This window comes from Neodiprion fabricii, chromosome 2, assembly GCF_021155785.1.
Source record: "Neodiprion fabricii isolate iyNeoFabr1 chromosome 2, iyNeoFabr1.1, whole genome shotgun sequence".
Lineage (NCBI taxonomy): Eukaryota > Metazoa > Arthropoda > Insecta > Hymenoptera > Diprionidae > Neodiprion > Neodiprion fabricii.
Genome location: NC_060240.1, coordinates 25,156,568 through 25,178,232, shown reverse-complemented (window position 1 = coordinate 25,178,232; position 21,665 = coordinate 25,156,568). Strand labels below are relative to the sequence as shown.

Sequence of the window (21,665 nt, the reverse complement as noted above, 5' to 3'; positions counted from 1 at the left end):
GTAACAGTACCTAGATGCTGTTGGATTTAAAAACTGATGTCACTTGTCACGTTCATGCGTGTTAGCAAATTTTTGTGCGAAAGGTTGATATACGACATCATTTTTCATTTGTCTTACTGTTAGTGCCCAAAGTTGACGAATCTCAATTTTTTCTTTCATCAAATTTTATCGATGATCGAGGCCATCTGGCGTTTACGCTTTAATTCAAGTCGCTCTAAATCATACCATCACTGTTTCATGCTACATTTCAAGGACCGAGAAGCAGTTTGGACGAGATAAAGGCTCTCCGAGAGCTTAAACAGCTCAAGGAGCTCAAAGAACACTACGGTAAAGTGTTTAATTGATTGCAAGTACGGTATTTAATGCGCAATGAAAGAGAATATGTATTATTGGACGATCTGCCGTTGAGTCCACGGTCGAAAAACTCCATCAGATATTCAGTTTCTTTGGAATAGCCAGACATGCGACAGAACTGATCTGCTTATCTTATTCCACGATGTCTTCATGCATACTTTAAGAAAACCGAATACCATGTGGAGTTAGTTGAATTAATATGCAATTTCACCTCTTAACATACTCGGATACCGGGACTTGAATATATTGGTTTTGGTTTTCAGGATCCGGTACCGTGTCAACGCGAGGTCCACCGGAAAGTACAACAAAAATTGTTCCTGGTGCTGTGACATTCCAAAATACAGAAGCCATGACCAAGGTACCGATACTGGTTGCATTAATCCCTAGCAAAAATTATCGTCTGCATAATGAAAATTTTCCCAGAATTCTTGTTGTTTTGAATAAACAAGTTTTAATTACTACCTCGTGTAAAAAAAGATGTCTAAAATGTTCCATATACTTGCCGTCGTGGTGTTAATAACTGCGAGTTAAAAAAAACAAAAATACAGGTAAAGACTTATCTAACAATGAAATATAACGAATCATTTCGGGCAATGAAATTATTATCAAATTAGCTATGTTGTGTAAATTTAGATGAGGGCGTAAGAGAATTGGAAAGTAATTTGGATGACGGTGAAATTATCGTGACTTATAATACCTACTCACAAATACGTAAAATGTCCCCCAATTTATACACATGCGTGTTGCTTCCACAGATGTCAGCAGTCAGTCAAGTCGGCACATTGGCGTACATAATTGACGAAGAAGCTCTGCTTGTCAGGGTGAATAACGGATGGCAGTACATCGCTGTGAGTATACCAGTCAAAAATAACATGAAACATTGCTTATCCAGGGCCAAACCTTATCCAATTGAACACGTCAAAGATCTCACAATAATCCCCCACAGTTTCTTACCTAAGTTGTATATAGAGTGATTTCCTAACGACTGCATGGTTCGTCGTTTACTAAAATTCAATACGCACGTGCTACAGTCCGAGAGCTACTATTTCCCTGAGCGACGAACTCTCTCTAACTTCATAAATTTTGACAGTTATGAATCGGGTACAACCGGCACCGACAACTGTAAAAAATTTTAAGTGTACAGTAATATCCATTAATAGGTTTCGAGCGACTCACTATATTTTTTGGAATGAATATGCAAACAAGCTTTTTTTCTACAGAAATTCTATGTATCCATAATCAACGTATCATTTGTTTCTCCTGGCACTTGCGTCGCTAGTCAATCGGCATATAAAATTTGCTTCGACAAGAAACTCGTTCCAGTTTTGATTCCAGAAAAATAGTGAGCCACTGAGAACCTATCAATGAACATTACATCGGCTAAATTCATGACGGTTGGTAATCCTGGCGAGCAGTTACTCTCGGATTGTAGCGCGTGCGCATTTAATTTTAGAAGACGACGGACCGTGCAGTCGTTAGGAATTCACCCTGCATATTGTATGCCTACGTGAAGTACATATTGTTTTCTTTTCAAGCTCGGATCGCTCCTACCAATCACAACGCCAGCCCCACCAACGACGGCTCCACCCCCGATAAAACCACCGTTCGAGATTTCAAACTTGGTGAATCAAATCCTGTTGAAGACAGACGGTACAGGGGTGAGTTTTCAACAATGCAATCAATCATTTTGTTAATTAATAACTCACGGAATAACATGACGTCACACGGCTTTATTGAATAACGTAAACATATTTACATCCCTCGTCCGCTGCTCAGTGGTACCCGAAAATGGTAAGGCTGAATTCAATTATAATATCAATTCTAATGTCACGATAAATTGTATCATTGACAGATAGTCATTGTTGTTTTTGATATCGAAACAAAAATTTTCATCGTTCAACAAAAACGGATACAGCAAAACCTTTGAGACATTAAAAATCGTTATATCGTTTAAAAAAGTCTTCCAAATTTGTTGAAATAGAATTCCACAACATTTGTTTGTATTGCATATGCGAATGTCTTCAGTAAATTTTTCAAAGAAAATAACAAAATCAAAACGGTGCAAAAAATAACTTCGGACTTAGCAAAGCTTATTTCGACTCATTTGAAAAATTTTCATAGTAGAATGACAAGTATCAGAAAATTTGATATCGTGAATACCGTGGAAATTTATGGCAATTCGATACTTTAACACTACATCTCAAGAGGTTTATATAAATTTGTATCGTAATCTTTGCATAAGAAAAGAAAAACTGAAAAATTAACAATTCAGAGCTCGATGAACTGCAGCCACAATTTCCAGATTGGCAATTTGGTAATAGGATTCATAATTATATCAACGACAATTCAATCTCACAGCATTATTCATTCGAGTACATTCTTTTTTGCCTTTCTGAAAAACAATGGCCCAAAAAATTAAAATAATTGGGTTTTTTTTTTTTAGCTGCGAATGGCTGCACTAAACGAGCCAATTACCGGTGACATGCATGGAATTCGGGGCGCGGATTATTCCTGCTACCGACAATCGAGGCGAGCTGGCTTCAGGAGCAGCACTTTCCGGGCGTTTTTGAGCTCAAGGGTACAAAATGTGGACAGCATTGTCAGATTCGCCGACCGAGATCTGCCGATCGTGAATACCAAGGTATGACTATCGCTTGTAAGCGGCTCCATAACCGGCAGCTTATCAATGCGAGAATATCAATTGATCAATAATTATGATTACAATTTCAGGGAGACGTCCTGTTCAATTCCTGGAAGGAAATGTTCAATGGAGACGGCGCCTACTTTTCGCAAAGCCCGAGAATCTACAGCTTCAGTGGAAAAAATATCCTTACAGATTTCTCTTGGTACGAGTATTTGAGTTATCGATTTCGAAAATTCCTGGAGTTAATAACGAATTGTTTATCATTTCACATATAGGTATCAACATTCTAAAACTTTCGATTGGACTCGGATTGGTTTTCGTTACATTCAACTCTTTAAATCAGAATCGTCTCTTTTTTACAGCCTCGCCTTTGTATTTAAGATTTTAAAACCCGCGTGAAACACGCTTTCGAATGAATCGATTATCAGTTGCCTCGGACTTCTTTAAAGCAGAATTTGAACGTCAAAATGTTTAAAAATTTGCTTCGAGAGGCGGAAGTATTACGAAAATAACACATTTCAATATTCCAATTCGAGCAATCAATAAAAAGGGAAGAAAAATAGTTTTTTCTTCCTGTCAAAATCTGTAGAGAAAAAATTTAAACTTATTCGTAGCTATGCAAGTTATCAGAAGTGTTAATAATTCTTAAACCACTGTACGGATGAAATTCAAAACTGAGGTAATTTGAGGCTAAGAAGAGCGTTGTCGACTGAGACTAGAAAATTTTAAACTTATTATTAACTGTTAGCCTGTTTTAAAAAATTCATGTGCAAGATGTCATTTTTTTTCAACTATCTTTGTTCAAATAACTTTAAAACTGCTGAGCCAATGCAATTCAAAAATTAGTTCATCTTAAACTAAAGAAAACCGCGTTGATTCAGACTAAAATCATCAAAATTCGACGAACCATTTTCGAGATATCGTAATGATTATTTGTTTTTTGATGTTATGACCGATGACATTGAAAACTGAGTCAATTTTGGGTTGAAAATAGCCGCGTAGATTTCGTCCGAAATCATCAAAATACATCAAACTATCTGGAAGACAATATCCTGTTCATTTTTGATATATTTATTCTAATAACTTAACATTCACATATACGTCGGAACGAAAACTTTCATTTCTGGGGTGATTATAACAACTTCCTGCTCTTATTTTTTTTTAAATAAACTTTTAAAAAACATCTTTTCATTCAAAATTGAGAATTTCGCATCGGATTCATAGATTCAGGGAATTGTACACCATACTAAAGTTGAAGCCCAGTTCTTGAAAAGACATTATAAATTATATACAATTATACATACTCTATTTCATTGTTTACAAGAATGCTCTGCGAGTTAGTGGGGAAAATGGGAATGTTGTATACACCGTAAATTTCATACAGTATTATATTTTTAACAATAGATTCTAAATCTACCGATCGATTTTATGAGCTACAAAACAGTAAAGGATTGAAAACGTGAAAGATGGCTACGAATTTTCACGGCATACAATTTATTTTTCCGAAAGCGCGAATTTTTAAAAGGAATACTTCCCAAGCCGATTCACAAATCCTTCTGAAAACTTCTGTCGGTATGCGTATAATATAACATGTCAAAAAATTTCTTTTGCGCAAATAAATAAAGATCCTAAAACTGAGTGAAGAAAAACAGATTTATCGCGGTATTTTTCATCAGCATCGCATGAAAAGAGAAGAATCTATCGGTGTGTCCGACAAACTTCTGCGATGATCCCGAAAACGGCCGAGTAGAAAATCTGAAACTGATAGGACTTGAGAGCCAAATGAATAAGTTTTGAAAGAAAAATTAAAAAAAAAAATTTTCGAAGAACAAAAAATTTACACTTTTTTTTTCTAAATAAATATATAAACAGGGAAAAATATAATCGTTTATTCAGAAAAAGTAACGAGGTCGGTGAAATATTGAAAATCGATTTATTTCCGGTAGAACCGGAAGTTCTAATTAAACGGGACATGGCAATTTTTCATGCCCGTCATTTCGTTGTACAATCTTACAAGTTTAAAATTTGTTCATCGAGGCGTTTCTAAGATCATCGCGGTTTGTCGAGTTTGTCGGACAGACCGAGAGACCATTTTTCTAGAAAGCTGTTTTTCGGATTCTATAGTTCCGAAAACGTTGCGATTCGTTGAAATTACAAAAACTTTTCGACCGAAAACAATGCTTTGCTTATATCACCGAATATGACGAAAAGTAAATACCTGCGAATTTATTCCAGGCCTGAAAAAGTCGCTTGGCACGGATCGCACAAGTATGGCGAAAGGGCGATGGACACTTACTGCGATGCTTGGCATACAAGTAGCTCGGATCGTTACGGATTGGGTTCTCCGTTGAACGGAGAGCGGCTTCTGGAACAGATCCGATATTCGTGCGATAGTAAATTCGCTCTATTGTGCGTGGAGGTGACTACACAGACGTCTAGACGTCGCAGGGATGTTGATAACGAAGAGCAATTTGACGTTATGGAAGATGACGATGTAGAATTGTCCGAAGAAGATTACAACAGACACTTGGCGGAACTGATGGAATATTAATCCTAGAAATTTAATACCAGGTAGTTACCAGGAAGAAAGAAAGAAGAAAGAAAGAAAATTATGGAAACGTCAATTCTAAGTTAAAAACTGTACAGAACTCGTACTCAAGAGATGAGAATATCTATTCATTACAACGAGAATCGTATATAAGTTATAAGTATGCGGCGAGATTATAGTAGTGAGTTGAAAAACGAGGAGCAAACAGACAACAAAGAATCTAATCGACTGAAATCTGTTCGCATATTTAAGAATATATCAAAGATTTTCTATAAAATCGGAAATCATATTGATTTTAAGCACTGGAATTTAAGAAATATTGATCAAATGAAGAAAAAACACGTTCCGTAGGAGTTTGCATTTCAATTTTGCATTGCATCTCAAAAATTGTTGAAGAAAATTTGGGAATAAATCGAAGCACACAGTCTGGTAAAAAAAAATAATTGGAATACATGTTAGATTTGACGAAAAACGTGATGAAAAAAAAATTGCAAGCGCAAATTATTTTGTTTAAAACTTTTTGAATTCGGTTAGAGATTTTGACCGCAATGGGGAATCTGGAATGAAAAATATTTTGATGCTGGATAAAAATGAACGTCGTTGAGTGCGAGTTCTTCGCTGATAATTCGATCTATTTCGAAGAACTAAATTAGTACGCAAATAACTGTCAAGAATAATAACCTTAATCCGCATAAACAATGTCGCATGAAGAATAATAATCACATTTGAAAATGATCAATATAATCTAAATACATAGCGAGTATGCTTTCTGAATAATTTCAGTTTTAAATAAAAGACTGATCGTCTCAAAAATAATTTTTCAACGTGTCATATCAGCCATCATATCAATAAATTTACTCGTGTAATCTTTAACCGTCGGAAATTACTAATCCCAGGTCTTCTATATAACTGTTCGACTGCAGGGAAATAGAAAATAATTCCATTCACTGTCAAGTAAATTGAATTCCGACATGTCGTTATTATACATACTAATGATACGATATGAATGTTGCCTAATCACATAAAACGTCCAGTATGACATAGTTATAGCACGGCAAGAAAGACGTTAAAACGAAAAAAAAAAAAAAAAAAAAATTGATAAAAAAAATAAAATGAAATAAAAATCAATAGTAATTGTTGAACATTGTTTGAGTCGGCTTAGGGAAAAAAATATTAACTACTTATGCACTACCGTCTGCATATCTATTATGCATAGGTTTTAAAAATTAAATATTTATACCATTATACATATACGTAATTACCATCGATGCATTTACATGTTACAGTCAATAAAGTATGCATGAATGTTCATGTTTTAAGCCATAGTTAAGTGTAAGCATAGGTGACCCCACTTGCATTTATTTGAATCACAGTTTACCTGACTATTCAGCTTTAGATTCGTTTAAATTAAGATGAGAATTGAGTTAAAGATTTATGCCAAATTCATTTCTCGTATGCAATCTATAGCAAATTTTACTTTCAAGTTATAAAAAGCGGAGTTATCGGATATCACACTTAATTTAGTAGAAAAGTCATGGTTACGTTCTGAAAAACCAAATCTACAATGCAAGTCATAATTTTTTTTACCGATTATTTTCTCTTACTTTCCTTCAATTGACTCTTAAAATTTATATCTTTTGTATAAAACAATAAAATAAATAAAATGCAAAAGTACCTACGTGTGCTTGAAAGCAATTGATTCGGAGGGTTGTCATAATGAAAAATAAAACTAAGAATAAGAATTGAAAAGACGGGTCACCTTTAATTAAGAAAAAAAAAAAAAAACTACTCGATATGCGGATATCAAATGAAATTGCTAAATTGTATTTAGGCATTTAATGATGTTTAGATTTATGCTCTGTCTGTATATTTATCAGTTTTCCACATCAAGGAAAATTTTCGAGGGGAGCAGTAGTGGAACAAGTAAATTTCTGTAAAAACGGCAAGGCAAAAAAATTTGTCACCGAAAAAAGGTTGAACATAAAAACATCTGATTCTGACCATCGTACTTGTGAATTTATCCAAGAATACAATTTCATAAACTGTTCAACCTTCGATAACGCCAAACTCTCTTAGAATATCTTTCAAGATTAAAGATCTAGACTTTTGAGAGTTTGCTCGTGACGCTAGCTTCAAATTTTATTCTAACGATTTTTTTTTTCTGACAATACTTTGAGCAACTTTACAGCTTGTCAGACAAATTTTATAGTATATGAAACTAGTCGAAGGGAAAATATCAGGCTTCAAGGGAGTGTTTCGCATTCAAAGGTTGTAGAACCGATTCAAACTAGTCATGATCACAACTAAATAGTGAAATTTTCAGACACAATTCTGCAATTCACCTATTTTTGTTTTTTAATTTTTGTTCAAATTACAGCTACAAAATTTGTATAAAAATCTGTCCAAAAATTTGTTTCAGTAATTTTGCAGAAAAATAAGTTTAGAGTTCTCTTTTGTCTGTCCCACAAGCGTACAATTTAAACCTGTCAGCTAGATTTCTTTTCTCCATGATGAAAAATGTGGCCCAAGTTTTATACTTTTGAATCGCATATACAAGATTTCTATCCAGAATTATTACGTATTACAAGAATTCTAGTGGCTACTGTAATTTTGTCAACTTTGCTTTCAAATGAATGCTTAAAAGGTCCCAACGAATAAGTCATTTGAAAAAATAAGACGGCATATTTAATGTTACCTGACACAGCTAAAGTATAGTGCATATGGCTATAGTGCAAAAAGTAACGGGTAATCTGGATTATTTTATTGAAATGACTTGTCGATGGGTGAATATTAATAAATCATCTTCACCCCAGCTGCGAAGAAACGAATCGATGGCCTAAATTGCAGGCATCAAATAGGTGTAACTGAATTGGTCAAGTGGCAAGAACGTAACGAGTGTATTCATAATTTAAACACTATTCACTGTAGCAACATACGTATAGTAAACAGATAATATTAAACTAGTCAAGCAGCGTTGATTCTAGAGGCTCAAAGTGAATCCAGAAACGACTGCCTCCACATAACAGTCAAAATAACATTTGTTACTATCGTAGAAGAATACTATCATCGTTAATCGTCTACTTGATAAAATTACCAGCTCCAAACCAATATCTGTAACGTAGGAGTATGCAATATACACGACAAGAAGAAGACGAAGAAGATGAAGAGGAATCGCAATGACGCGTGAATTATTTATTAGTTGTACGTATCACTGCATACGTGCGTGAGTTTGTGTGTGTGTGTGTATGTGCGAGAAATACGATTTGTATACTTGTTCGAGGATATTGTATTACGCATAAAAGATTCGTATTATACCACGAAAAATTTTACTGCAGTGCCCAATTTATTACCAAGTGAATACTCTTTAGATCTGTATTCACGTTACGTTCATTTCATTTTTATATGATTTATATTAAAATTACTTTAATTGTGATGTTCATATTAATTCCATATACACTACTATTTTCATTTCGGATAAAATACAAAGAGAATTTTACGAAAAAAACAATTTTGACGAAAATTATTCTCAACCTCTCTAATCCGCTCGATTGTTCTTAGTGTTTTTGGAAATTTAAGAACAAACAAATTTTCTCCTGTCTTCAGCCACGTAAAGCAGCTGCAGTAGTCCTCGATAGTCCTCGATCAGTCACATTGATTATTGTCTAGAAACAGATTAAGAACATGTTTTAGCTCTTCAATACAGCAACTGCCTCTGTAAAGCCCAATCCTTCGAGGATGTAAGCCAAATTTTCGATCGATGCATCCTCGTCCTCTTCGGCCCAGATTTCTAACATGCTTTTACACTGTTCGTACTGTGTTCGTTTCTTCTGAAAGAATGCGATCTGTAATAAAGGAAAATTGGAAAGTTGTTTGTGTCTCCGAATTTCGTCAATATTAAATTTATGCCAAGGTGCTCACTTCGTTGGCATGGTATCCGAATTTCGCTGCTAGATCTTTCCAGTTCCCTTTTAATATATCTGACAGTTTCGCAACAATATCGGCCGTCACTTTGTTGAATTTACTGAACTTTGTTGTTGATGCGTCAACCTCAACTTGTTCGGTCTCTTGTTTAAGTACGTCCTCGTTGAATTCGGCCTCGTTTCCGTCGGTGGGAATTTCTTCAGATTCTGTTTTTATGTCCGACTGCGTTTGCTAAGAAAATGAAATGAAGAAATGAAAGAGACTATGATGATATGTTCACTTCATAATAATTAAGATAAATATTTTTCGAGATTAAGCTTTGTTCAAAGACTACTTAAACTTCTATTAATGTACATTTTAGCAGTTAGTTAATATCGCGAATATTACCGGTCGATCTTTGGCGATTTTCTTTATCATAGCTTCCAAATACTCTGGTAATTTGTTGATGGGGTTATTCCCGTGTACAAAAAAATGAGGACTCCGCCTAGCGAGTAATCGCAGTGCTCTCCAACCAAAGTTACCATCATTTACTTTCCTGCAAAGGGAAAAACGAATATAAAACTTTCTCGAAACACAAAAATGGGTAAGAATCAGGAAATACTTCGTCATACGTACTTGTATTCATCATCGACCATCGCAGCTGGATCCAATTGCTCTATAGCTTCGGCGAAATAGGTTTCTAGGGAAGGCAGGAAGTCTCTGTCCATTGATTTACAAGCCTCCAAATTGTTGGGGCACAAATTCCATAGCTTTGTCAACTCAGGACTGAAACAATGAGGTCATTGGGATGAAATTCATGTTAGATTATCAAGCTTTAGGAGAAAATGATGCAGCTACAGATAAGAAATTTAAAAAAAAATGGTTAATAACAAAGTTAAAAACCAATTTGAATCATGAAGACTTTACCATCATGAAAATGAATAAAAGTATGTGTAATCAAGATTAGAAAGTGATGAAGTCATTAAATCATTTCAAATAGGTACTTACTTTCCTAAATGATACTTTTTTTCATCTTCGGCAGCTCGGATTACGTCACCGATCCGTCTTTTTTGTTTTCTTGGTTCTTCTCCCTCAGAGTTGGATTCAAGAGCAGGCCTCTTAAACGGTGGACACCCATGATTCTTCCAGGCATTCCAGTGTTCTTCTCGTTTTAAAATGTTTTTTACAGTTTCCGCAAAATCAGATCCATTGGGAGGTGTTTCAGAGAGTAATAAATATACTTGGTCTGTTGTTGTCTTGACCCATTCGACTTGATCAGGTTTCAGCTCGTGTGTTTCGCTAAACGAAGACAGTGATCACAAAAAGATTGAGGTCAGAAACGAAATTGTTATCGATTCAAAAACAGGCAAATGACCGATGTAATTCATATAAAAATACAAACATCGACATGAATTATTCACCGCATAATGTTGGGATGCAATGTTGGCCTGGTTTGGATCCGATGTGTTTTTTTAATCTGTATAACTCTACTTGAAATGTAGCTAAGGGCTCCACAGGCATATTGAAATATTCTGTATACTGTGGAGCAAGGTCTCAAGGGACTAACAGCTAGTTTAACACTCATCAGTAATACTTGTTTGCAAACTTAAATTTACATAACATAAATGCAAGGATCCAAGCAAATGCTAGCCATATTTCTTGTTCATTAATTCACAAGAAAAAAAGAAACAGAAGAGAGGAGAAAACAAGTAACTGTCTACTTTTTAACATATTCAGGTTGCGATGTGGCATTGGACGGTGAAATTATGTCTGACTTGACATGTGGAATGAGCGTTATTTTGAAGTTGCAGTGAAATCATGTATAATTTGATTTTTATAATAAATTTAGTAGAATATGAACTTACGCTTTGAATTTCACGGCGCTGTTGAGGTACTGAAAGAGTATCAGGAACTGAAGTAGTACGTATCTCCTAAAGTTCGAATCTGACAACTGCAACTCTAACAGCTTCTGATTAGTGAGATACTTAGCGAAGTAGTGAGTTTCCTTGTAGTTTTCCTCCGACGAAGTGTCCATCTTTGTACATTTTGTTGGAAGGCTACGCTGCTCTTCTAATTTGAAAGACGTGAACGCTGACAAGACGTGCGACGTATGCTATAATCAATTGACGACACTGATGCAAACAAGTATAAAAACAATACAGGTCTGCGAAATATAACTTTTCATTTCCCCCTCAAGTAATAATGCTTTTTGTTAGGTATTTACGTATTTTGAATTAAAATATATCGATAATTTTTTTTACTGTATATCCAGTTTACTTTATACCTAAACATTCAGTTTTATGTTCATTTTATTTCTTTCCATAAAAATAGTTCAAAAATACATCTCGACTCGCTGTAAAAAAAACTAGCGCTATATTTTAATTCATTATATTTAAATAACTAAAAAAAAGGATTATTACTTGAGGGGGATATTAAAAGTTATATTTTGCAGACCTGTGCAATCTAAATGGAATAATGGTAGAAATGGATATTTACAGCAGAGAAAACCTTCCAATGCATTTTATTATAGCACTGATTTGGATTTCTGAAAAAGTCTTGCAGCGCCCAGAATTTTCGGTACAGATTGTAATCTATTGGAATTTTGTTCTCAGTATTGTCGCCATCTTCTACGATCTGCTCAAGCACTTCTTTCTCTGATTTCTCATTGCCAAATTCTGTGTGATTGTCGAGATTAAATTCACTAACTATGTTCAACCCTGACCTCTCAGAGAATGGGAAAAATTTGGCAAGGAATAGAAGAATCCTTCCACAAAATACAGTTTGTTGAGAGCGAGAAAGTCTTCTGAGCAGATCGTTGCACATCCTGAGTAAATTGTTTTTACAGGCACTGAAAAATATTTCTTCTTTCCACACAACAACATTGTTCTCAACAAACGTGAATAACTTTTCACATCGGTCCAATGTCATGCAATCAAATATGTCACCGAGTAATATGACTGGCATGCTAGCCGTTGTTAAATCTTTCCTACATAACTCGATACAAAACGTTATGTAAGATTCAAGATGCTGTACGTTTCCCACAGAATCATCCAGCAGTACAGTAAGCAGCGTATCTCGCAGCGCTTGATCGACGATTGACTTTCTATTCGAGACATTTGTGTTCATTTCCAGACACTTTTTTTGGAATCCGGATAAATCTGACAACTTGAAGCATTTTTCCAGGTGGTTCTGAAATATAAAATTAAATGTGTTGTTATTTTCAACTTTACAGGAAGTGTTATAAATCAATGAAATTAACGAAGCACTTATTTTCGGTGCTTGTCAATCGCTCAGCAACTATGCACATGCTCTTTATTTTGCACAGTAGTTGCGTAGTATTTTTTCCCTACCTTTCTCTACCCGTATGGCTTGAATTACAGAATTCAACAGCTGATCCCGAGTTTGACTTTAGTTAAAATTTACAGAACCAAGCTGTGCAACACTACAAGTTACGAATGAACACGATATCTGATCATCATCGATCTATGACAATAGACACTGAGGGGAACAAATCGGCGGATGAATTATATTGCGAAGCAAAGGTGCAAAAAACTTAAACATTCATCAATATTGCCTTCGGCTAAATTTTGCCAACTTGAATTGAATTAGTTGAGCTTCATCAATCTACAAACAAACTTAATTCGTACTACGTTCAGTTAAGTTAGGTTATGTATTAGTAAACAACATTGCCGCCTGCTTGAGTCTTATTTCTAACTGAAAAAGCGGCCTACTTACGTTGTAATCATGCCTCAGTGTCTCGAAAGAAGCCATCGTCGTGTTTCGGCGGTACGCTGATTTATCAATATCTTGCAACTATCAGCACTATCGAACACTTTTCACTTGCTTCTCACAATCACCCGCCGCTTGTCTACCCTTCGATAACCGCTGGCTCCACTTCACTCGTCTGCCGAGAAGAAAGAGGTTAGGAAGTCAAACACTGCATGAAGCGCCGAGACTGCCTAGCGGAAAGCTGGCGAAGCTTCTCGTAACGCGTCTATTGATGTATGTTTAGTTATCGATGCGTATTTGAGTTGCCTATATGCAGGCGTCCAGGCCTGTTGACGTTACGGAAAAGGTCACGTGACCGCACTGAAGTCACATGACCACACTGATGCGTGAACGGCACCGATTACAGCTGATTACTACCGTTGACTGAAGACTGTCAACGTCACTACATAATACATCATTGCCTAGAGATCCGTAATGAGCGGAAACTGACACGTGATTACGTTTCGTTGTTGTTGCACGGTTGCACGGTGCAACGTGCAAGTTGGCCGAAGCAAATTACTGGAGCTGTTTTTTCACGTGCAGCAGACAGCTGGATGCAACAGCAACAAAAATACACTAATTCGTCAATGATTCTGGTGTTTTTTTTCCAGCTTTTTGCAGTCATGAATATTGCTGTTTAAAGTAGAAATAAACCTATTTCTACAGCAGTTGGTTTTGCTGCATACAACAGAAGTCCCCCCACTACGTACGTAGCAAGCAGCCAATGAGAGCATTTTGCTGTTGCTGCATCCAACTGTTTGCTGGACGTGAAAATACAGCAAATACAGAAGCGGGGGTTTTTCTTCATAGTGGAACTAGCTGTTGCTGTTGTGTAGTGTTACTGGTTGCATTCGAACAATGTCGAAGTTCATCCGCCACGTGCGTCGTTATCACGATTAGAGTGTGTATTTTATATATCTTCGTACCGGCTTTTATCGCGAAGAATGAACTTTGAATCCAGTTTGAGGTTAGAAAATTGTTTCCCAAGTCTTTTATGGGTGATTTTTATGGTTTTCTTTCTTTTGAGGTTATATTTCGAAGACTCATATGATAATTTATCGGTTTTTAGCGGAGTACAATACACTTTATAACTCACAACAAATTTCAGGCCGAACTAATGTTTTCTTAAATACTCTCAAAGGGGTGTCCTAGTCGATTTTGAGGTCGTATATACCTTCAAATATCGAAGTCCACGTATCGAACGCGAAAAAGGGCTCAACAGCCTCCAGTCTATACACAATTCTGAAGAAAGATATTCAAATATATTTTCATTCGACGCAGAAATAAAGAAAGGGCATGAATTCTACGACTTTACTATTGCAATTTCTTAGAATCCATGGCATTTGTTTATTTATGCGTCAAATGACAATGTGTTGGCGTGTTCTTGTTCAAACTTACGAATCGAATGGAACTATTAACCCCGTTTTCGCGTTTGAGATACGTGAATTTCGATATTTGGAGATCTATACGTCAACGTTGAAATATCGAAGTCTATAAACCGCCCGTTATTTCTGAACTACAGGCTTGTCTGACGATGAAATCCAGTCAAAAGAATGCTATGACAATAAGTCAGTCTTCGTCGATCATCTGTGGAAAATATACAAAAAAATGGTTTTTCGTTGATATATCCGTATGCGTTCATCCTATACCAAAAATTCTCAAATTTAAAATGGAGCTTATCAAATTTCTACAACCGTGCAAACACCAGATAAATTTCGGCGACCACGACGCGGCGTCTGGCGTGGATAATGTAGAATTCTGCTTCAGCGTTGTACCTATCGAGCTAGTAATCAGATTTTAAGTTTTGAACGGATTTATTTTCGAAGAAAAAAGCAATGCAGATAAAGCTTTTTGTGCGATTTCGTTACATTAAAAACCTTCGAAGTTTATAAGTGGTCAAAGTTTGTACTTTATGACCAAGATTTTCCGTACTTTTTTGAGCGAGCTGCGAATACTTCCCGAATCGAATACATGTAAGAATTTCCGTCTTGTATAGCCGAAAATTCTCAGTCCATAATATTACTTACCATGAAATTTTTATCCAAAAATATATCTTGCCGCTGACAAATGGGGTGCGTGATGGTTTTATGGCGCGTCATCGATGCGTAAAATCAGTTTTCCGCAAATGTCTTCCTACCTATTTATTCTACGATGAAAAATATATCTATACATTTTTGTCGTAGGACTAACGCATGCGGAATCATCCAAGAAAAACCATTTTTTTTTTCAACGCTTTCGCTCATGATCAACGTAAAGTCCGGTACAGAGATGCGGGGATTTTTCAGATTTTGTTTTTGATACGAAAATTAACGTATCCTTTCTTTTTGTTTGGTTTTGTTTTCTCTAATTTTCCTGGACTACATGTATGGAATTGCGCTGAAATCGCTGTTTTCAGGTCATCGATACATACAGTCTTCGATTAAATAGCCAAAATCCGTGAAGTTCAACGCAGGCATCCTCTTACTTCTAACGAAACAAAACCAACATACTAATTTCGCAGTGATACCATAATTTTGAAATTCCAATATCTTCAAACTCATTCGAAACTTGACAATAGTGATTTTTTGTGATTTCTCATTATATTATCGTTATATTATCGTTACCAACTTCAACCTCGTAATAAATCTTACACTTCGCATTCTCAATCATAGACTTACAGTGATAGACTGTGTGCACTTACGGGGCTGCTGAAGACACGATCGAAAGACAGAGCTAGTCCTGCAGTGTTTTTTTAATAAGCCTATATGTGTTTTTCTCGCCAAGCCACTGATTAGAGTGAGAGGAAATACCTGCGGCTGATGTTCTCTCTGTCTTGTCACGGCTTCAGCTCGCTGCACAGCGCGCACAGTCTATTTCTACTGCGTTAAACGTGGGGACATGCCACGTTGGCGCCTAGGCATAGGCAACCAAGCGCTACATTTCATTACTGATTGTGAGATGGAAAATTGTAACTCCGATTAGCTATGTGTAGGCGCTGAGGTGGCTTGCTTCCACGTATAGTATAGGTCTAGTAATAAGTCCATGTTTTTGATACGTCATCCCGCGATGTCCTAAAGGTGGTAACTTCCCGATATTTCTAAAGATGGCATGACCATTTGAGCACAATCGATCAATATCTTTATAGAGATTTAGTGTTTTTTTGCTGCTCCAGTCGTTTCGTAGGAATCAGGAGCGATGCCAGGTTGGAAAAAATTGGTATTACCTCAAGTACAATTTTTTTTTTTTTTTTTTCAATGATAATAATAATAACAACGGTTCACTTCGTTGTTACATAGTTGCTTGAATTTCACGTCAAAATGAATTTTAAATTATTGACACTAGCTTGGAAAACTCAAAGCTATACCTGGTATAGTAAAAATACGAAATTACGGGAAATATCCTTTATTTCAGAAATTACACGACCGATATCCACTTCTAGAATTAGTTTCTCGGAAGAACCCCACTGCACGATTTTGCTGAACATGAACTCCACGTTCCCCATAAACGACTACTCTGAAATATATTATGTGAAAAAACTTCCAAAGTAAGAACCAGGCGGTTGAGTCGAACTACAAGTTGGGCGAACATAGAGAGTCATTTAAAAGACCCTCCAGCGATTTTCTGAGCATAACCATGAGCGATGAGGACAAAAAAAAAAACATACCTAATTGAGGTCTGCCATTACTGAAATTCTTCCGAATCGGGTCTAGTCGGGTGTTATGGGCTGGATTTCAATTGGCTATTATTTATTTACGGAAAACCAAAATTCGCCACAATAAATTAACGCTCATGCAAAGACAAAATTCCTAAATACGATTTACCTGAGATGGACGCGGAGTTTTCCTCTTTTGGTTGAGCTTTCAAAATAAAAGCTTTCACTTACCTTTCGTTGATCTTGATGATTCGAGCTGTGAACGGCTCTGCGTGATCGACGATGACTAGATATGATATGAATTGACAATATTTAGGCACGATTACTCTGATTGCGTCAGCTGAGTTATTGTCTGTATCTAAATGTATGGAATGTTTGCTAATAATTGTCTGCTAGCACTTTAGAACGATCCCTACACTTTAAAGCTGTTATCTAAAACGGGGTCTTGTGAAAGGGTTTTCAAAAGAAAGAAGGATAATTCACGAAACTCATTCTAAAAGTAGATAGCAGTCGTGTAATTGCTGAAATGTTCAATATTTCGCGCAATTTTTTATTTTAACCACAGCAGGAATACTTTTCGAAGATAATTTTGACAATTTAAAATGTATTTTGATGTGAAATTCAAGCAATGAAATAGGGACTTAGAAATATGGTGCTTACGGATTTGATAAAGAAAATCCGTGCATCTATTTTTTCAGCAAAAAACAAAAAAAAACACTGAAATTGATGAGATGTAAATAATATTATAAATAAATCTGAATAACACGTGTCTATGTTTTTAACAAATACTAATTCGTACCGACACATGTACGTACAGGTACAGAGAGAACCTGCTTCATCCTGTTTTAGGGGATGTCTTCTGCTTTATTGAATTATTTTAGTGGTCTACGGGTATTGTCGAAAAATACATGAGAATGTTTTTTTTTTTTTTGTGGAACTCTATTACCGAATAAATAGAAATTTGACAAGTTTACTTCCCCGTATCTCCGTAAGCTTGTGTATACTCGAGCTTGAATTTATTCGTGAATATTGAGGTATCGTAAAGTATCATTTGGCCCTTGTTTCGGAAAAATTCACAAAACGGGCAATTTATGGGAAGGCTCTTTGAAAACGTGAATCGTGAATCAATTGATAGGGGTACACAGTTTTGGGGCTTCGTGTTTTGAATTCGATGTTTCTGATGCGAATCCTTCACATAAATTCAAATAAATATGTACACACCAATGAAACGTGATTCATAGGATAATTTCGTGCAGGAATCACGATGATGAAGAACATGTGGATTTTTGGCCGTTCCAACAAGGTGGTGATCGTAGTTTTCACGGGAGTTTTGGCCACAGAACTATTATGGCAATTGTATAAAAGAACTCGAAGTAAAATACCCTCAAAGAGCATCAACGAGGTTCTTTTTTTCTCTGAAGAATCATCCAACTGTCGGATGCACGCCGTCTCTAGAACACCTTGCGACCGTTCCAACTGTTCGGTTACACAATTGAGGTGAGAATCAATCGAGATAATGCGATAGGAATATCGATGAAAAGATTTTTAGAGACGTTCGATGTACCTTGGGTGCCATACTCATTTCGAGATCAGGCTTTCACGTTTAATAAAACCGAAAAAGACAGTCTAACTTTGTCGAAAAATCAATTGAAGTAGGCTCCCCATTTTGGAAAAAAAAAAATTAAAATTTTCGAGCGTTCTTGAATCTTCTCAAAGAGTTCTAGAGTTCCGGATAATTTTCAAAAATAGTTCCGGTCAATTAGGGTTCAAAAAATTAATTTCAAAAAATGGGGTGCCAACTTCGCTGATCACTTCGTTTTCGAAAAAATAAGTTTTTGCTGCGAGTTCTGGATGGTATTCGAATTGTTCTACAGTTCTATGCTCATATGAGAAATAGTTCTGGTTATTTACCACTAATAAAATAGAAAATAAAAAATAACAAAAATGCTAGCACTCCGTTATTTAAAACCAGTAATTTTTTTTTCAGAATTCTGGAGTTTCAGCCGATTGAAATTTTTTTATTTTGTTTCGTTACCGAGATATCGAACAAAATATCCACGCGCATTACTTACAGCGAAAATTAATTTTAACCATTCCCGAAGTTACGATGAGAGTTTCGCATAGACGAGCGTGAGTTCCGTCAATCATTCGAATGAATTTTTCCGATTCAATCAGAATTCGAAGAGTTCTCGAGCTTATTCTGAAATCTTCTTAGAACTCGAAAAAATTGCCGTACTTTAATTATGGCGTGCTGGCATCGATGTTATTTTTTTATTGTTTATTATTTTCTTACAATTGGTGGTAAACAACCAGAAGTATTTCTCATATGGGTATAAAACTGTAGAACTATTTGAGCACTATCCAGAACTCGTAAAAACGAAAACTTACTTTTTCCAAAATGGGGTACCAACTTCACAGAGATAATTTCGCAGCTGTTTGAAAGTCAGCAAACCGTAATAAAATAGTGATTATTTCTCAACGTTTCGTTACAATAACGTTGCTAACTTCAACCTCGTAGATTTTATAACCCACCCTGCTACCAACAAACGTCATATTTCGGAACAGACAGATCACAAGATATCTATTCAATTCGAAGCGTCGAAACACCCACCCTGGAAATCTTTGCTTCAACGTCGTCATGTTGCTTTTAGTATGGACACGGCCTGTCCGCTGTAAATGATCCGCTACGATATATACGACTTGTGAAATACGTTTTCTTTCTGCTATAGGAAACTATGCGCATATTTGGAATCTGCTCAGCAAAATCTAGATGTTTGCATGTATCTATTCAGCTGTGAGGATCTAGCAGCAGCGATAGCCAAGGTGTTTTGTCGCGGAGTAGTTGTCAGAATTATCGTCGATGGAGGAATGGCGGAAAATTCCGCCTGTGAGCGTCGTATAAGAGATTTTCGAGAACGAGGTAAGATTTTACTTAGTTCAAAGCGATTCAGGCTCTTCAAATCGCACGCGTATCATTATCTAAATCACTCCCAAACAATTTGAATAACAGGATTTCTCAGAAAGTAAGGCCATTCGTCACCATTTCGCGTAGAATTTCTAAGTCAACTTTTAGTATTTGCAGTTGATACGGTAAAATTCACAATTAATTTACATGGAACAACGTTTTTCGACACTCTTCACGTGATATCTTGATTCGAAATAGCTTGTACGATATTGATGAAATTTCGTAGATATTCTATGCTGTTAGGTACACAGTTTCTCAAGAACTATTCACGTCCGAATTAGACTCTGTAATTTAAAAATTAATCAAGTACCGAAAATCGAAGAAAATTCGAACAACGTACTGAAAAAAGAATCTGTCGTGACGAAATCAGGGTTTTAAGTTTCAAGTGCAATTACAAGTGTGTTGAACGTGAAAACATGTTTTTTTTTTTGTTGATTGTTGTTAATGCATGTCGTTTAACAACGTGAAATTTATAGGGACCTCGAGAATTTCGTTTATACCCGCTAAAATCACACAATTGTAGACCATATTTCAAATTTCAAATCTCAAAGTAGAAGCAAAGCTAGTATTTCTCACCTGCATAATCAATGAGTATTTGTGAAATTCTTCATGTAAATAGCAGCTATACAAAGTTGAATCAAAAATCGAAATAAAGGTCAAGCGAATGATATTTAATCATTTCTTGTATAACCTCATCGCCAGGTATTCGAGTGAGGATGAAGAAATCGGAATACTTGATGCATCACAAGTTTGCGATAATTGATAGGAAGCTGATTTTGACGGGGAGTACAAATTGGACGATGCAAGCGATGCACGGAAACTGGGACAACGTCATAGTTTCGAATCAACTCGCCCTAGTCAAGCCGTTCATTGCGGAATTCGACAGAATGTGGATTTTGCTCACCACAGGCGAAGACTGATGAATATAAACTCATTTGGTTCAAAGGTATACCGCAACGAAGTATGGAATAATTTGAAAAAACACTTTGATGAATATCTTTAAACAATTCTTTTACAAACACTGGTTCCTAGTCGTTCTAAGACTGTATTCCCTTCTGGGAACGAAGCCGCCGTTTACGATTGATGGACCGCTTTAATCTGAAGTGCATTACGCGTTCGAATACGCCGAGTAGCTATTGACGATGGTAAATTAGTAATATTTAGGAAATATTTCGAGGGAGGTTATTTAAACGTATTTCGATTCCGATTCGATACTCATAGAAATAATTGTAAGTGAAATGTTGTTCAAGACATTAATATACATATACTGTGGAGAGTCGGTGCGAGGGATTATGAAAATTGAAAGAAGAGCATGGGCGTACGAAATGCATAGATTTACCAATCAATTGGCAATTTCCTGACTCGAAATACAATTCTGTGTATTTCTGCGACAAAATCTATCAAACTATCAAATATTGCGGTACATACCCATGCAGCCTAGCACAGAAGTAGAGTCTTCGTTCGAACTCGACACAGATATGGCGATGACGCCTTTTTCAGTATTCACGAGGAATCCAGAATCGTAATTTATCGTCTGAATGATGCTTATGACGTACGGTCGTGATGGAGCTTTAATGCACGCGTCTGCGCTGTGACGCATGAGGATGCCGTGACGTGCGGCTTTATGCGTTGACCTTTTCATCTGAAAAATACCCCTGACCTTCAGTATAACTAGTTGAATTAATTAGCTGTTAACCTATGTCACCACGCTGATTTGGCACACGTGCACAATCTGAACTTGTATAACACAGAACTAAGCGCAAAGTTTGAGTATTGTAATTGAATAGTCTTCCAACAGAGAAATACTCACGAAGAAGTCGTCAATATTTAGCCGTTGAGAAAAATCAGCATTGCG

At 36.2% G+C, this 21,665-nt stretch overlaps 3 protein-coding genes across 8 annotated transcripts in view; 2 read left to right on the top strand and 1 right to left on the bottom strand.

Moving 5' to 3' along the window:
* The window catches only part of LOC124175034 (collagen alpha-1(IX) chain), a 149,199-nt gene extending 143,175 nt beyond the window's left edge, over window positions 1-6,024 (top strand). Inside the window, exons 17-24 of the mRNA XM_046554844.1 lie at window positions 253-327; window positions 618-712; window positions 1,110-1,202; window positions 1,890-2,012; window positions 2,131-2,145; window positions 2,798-2,995; window positions 3,085-3,200; window positions 5,234-6,024. Coding sequence (XP_046410800.1) covers window positions 253-327; window positions 618-712; window positions 1,110-1,202; window positions 1,890-2,012; window positions 2,131-2,145; window positions 2,798-2,995; window positions 3,085-3,200; window positions 5,234-5,549 — 1,031 coding nt within the window. The 3' untranslated portion in view covers window positions 5,550-6,024. The remainder of the gene's footprint in view (window positions 1-252; window positions 328-617; window positions 713-1,109; window positions 1,203-1,889; window positions 2,013-2,130; window positions 2,146-2,797; window positions 2,996-3,084; window positions 3,201-5,233) is intronic.
* A 1,896-nt stretch (window positions 6,025-7,920) lies between these two features.
* LOC124175035 (THO complex subunit 1) lies at window positions 7,921-21,455 on the bottom strand. Of its 3 annotated transcripts, none has more exons than XM_046554846.1 (9): window positions 21,239-21,455; window positions 13,182-13,350; window positions 11,943-12,635; window positions 11,312-11,559; window positions 10,455-10,745; window positions 10,083-10,232; window positions 9,855-10,002; window positions 9,465-9,698; window positions 7,921-9,388 (listed from the first exon to the last, which is right to left on the bottom strand). In XM_046554846.1, exons 2-9 carry the CDS (start codon window positions 13,215-13,217, stop codon window positions 9,233-9,235), a joined length of 1,956 nt encoding a protein of 651 aa, XP_046410802.1. In that variant the 5' UTR covers window positions 13,218-13,350; window positions 21,239-21,455; the 3' UTR covers window positions 7,921-9,232. The 3 variants fall into 3 exon arrangements, with proteins under 3 accessions (XP_046410802.1, XP_046410803.1, XP_046410804.1); XM_046554847.1 differs by having other exon boundaries at window positions 7,921-9,373; window positions 21,239-21,452; XM_046554848.1 differs by lacking the exon at window positions 13,182-13,350 and having other exon boundaries at window positions 21,239-21,452.
* On the top strand, window positions 13,989-21,270 carry LOC124175036 (mitochondrial cardiolipin hydrolase). Of its 4 annotated transcripts, none has more exons than XM_046554849.1 (4): window positions 13,989-14,181; window positions 18,102-18,342; window positions 19,575-19,765; window positions 20,513-21,270. In XM_046554849.1, the coding sequence occupies exons 2-4, from the start codon at window positions 18,110-18,112 to the stop codon at window positions 20,728-20,730; spliced, it is 642 nt and encodes a 213-aa protein (XP_046410805.1). In that variant the 5' UTR covers window positions 13,989-14,181; window positions 18,102-18,109; the 3' UTR covers window positions 20,731-21,270. The 4 variants fall into 4 exon arrangements, with proteins under 4 accessions (XP_046410805.1, XP_046410808.1, XP_046410809.1 ...); XM_046554852.1 differs by having other exon boundaries at window positions 13,994-14,115; XM_046554853.1 differs by having other exon boundaries at window positions 13,994-14,115; window positions 18,087-18,342.
* Window positions 21,456-21,665: the final 210 nt, after the last annotated feature.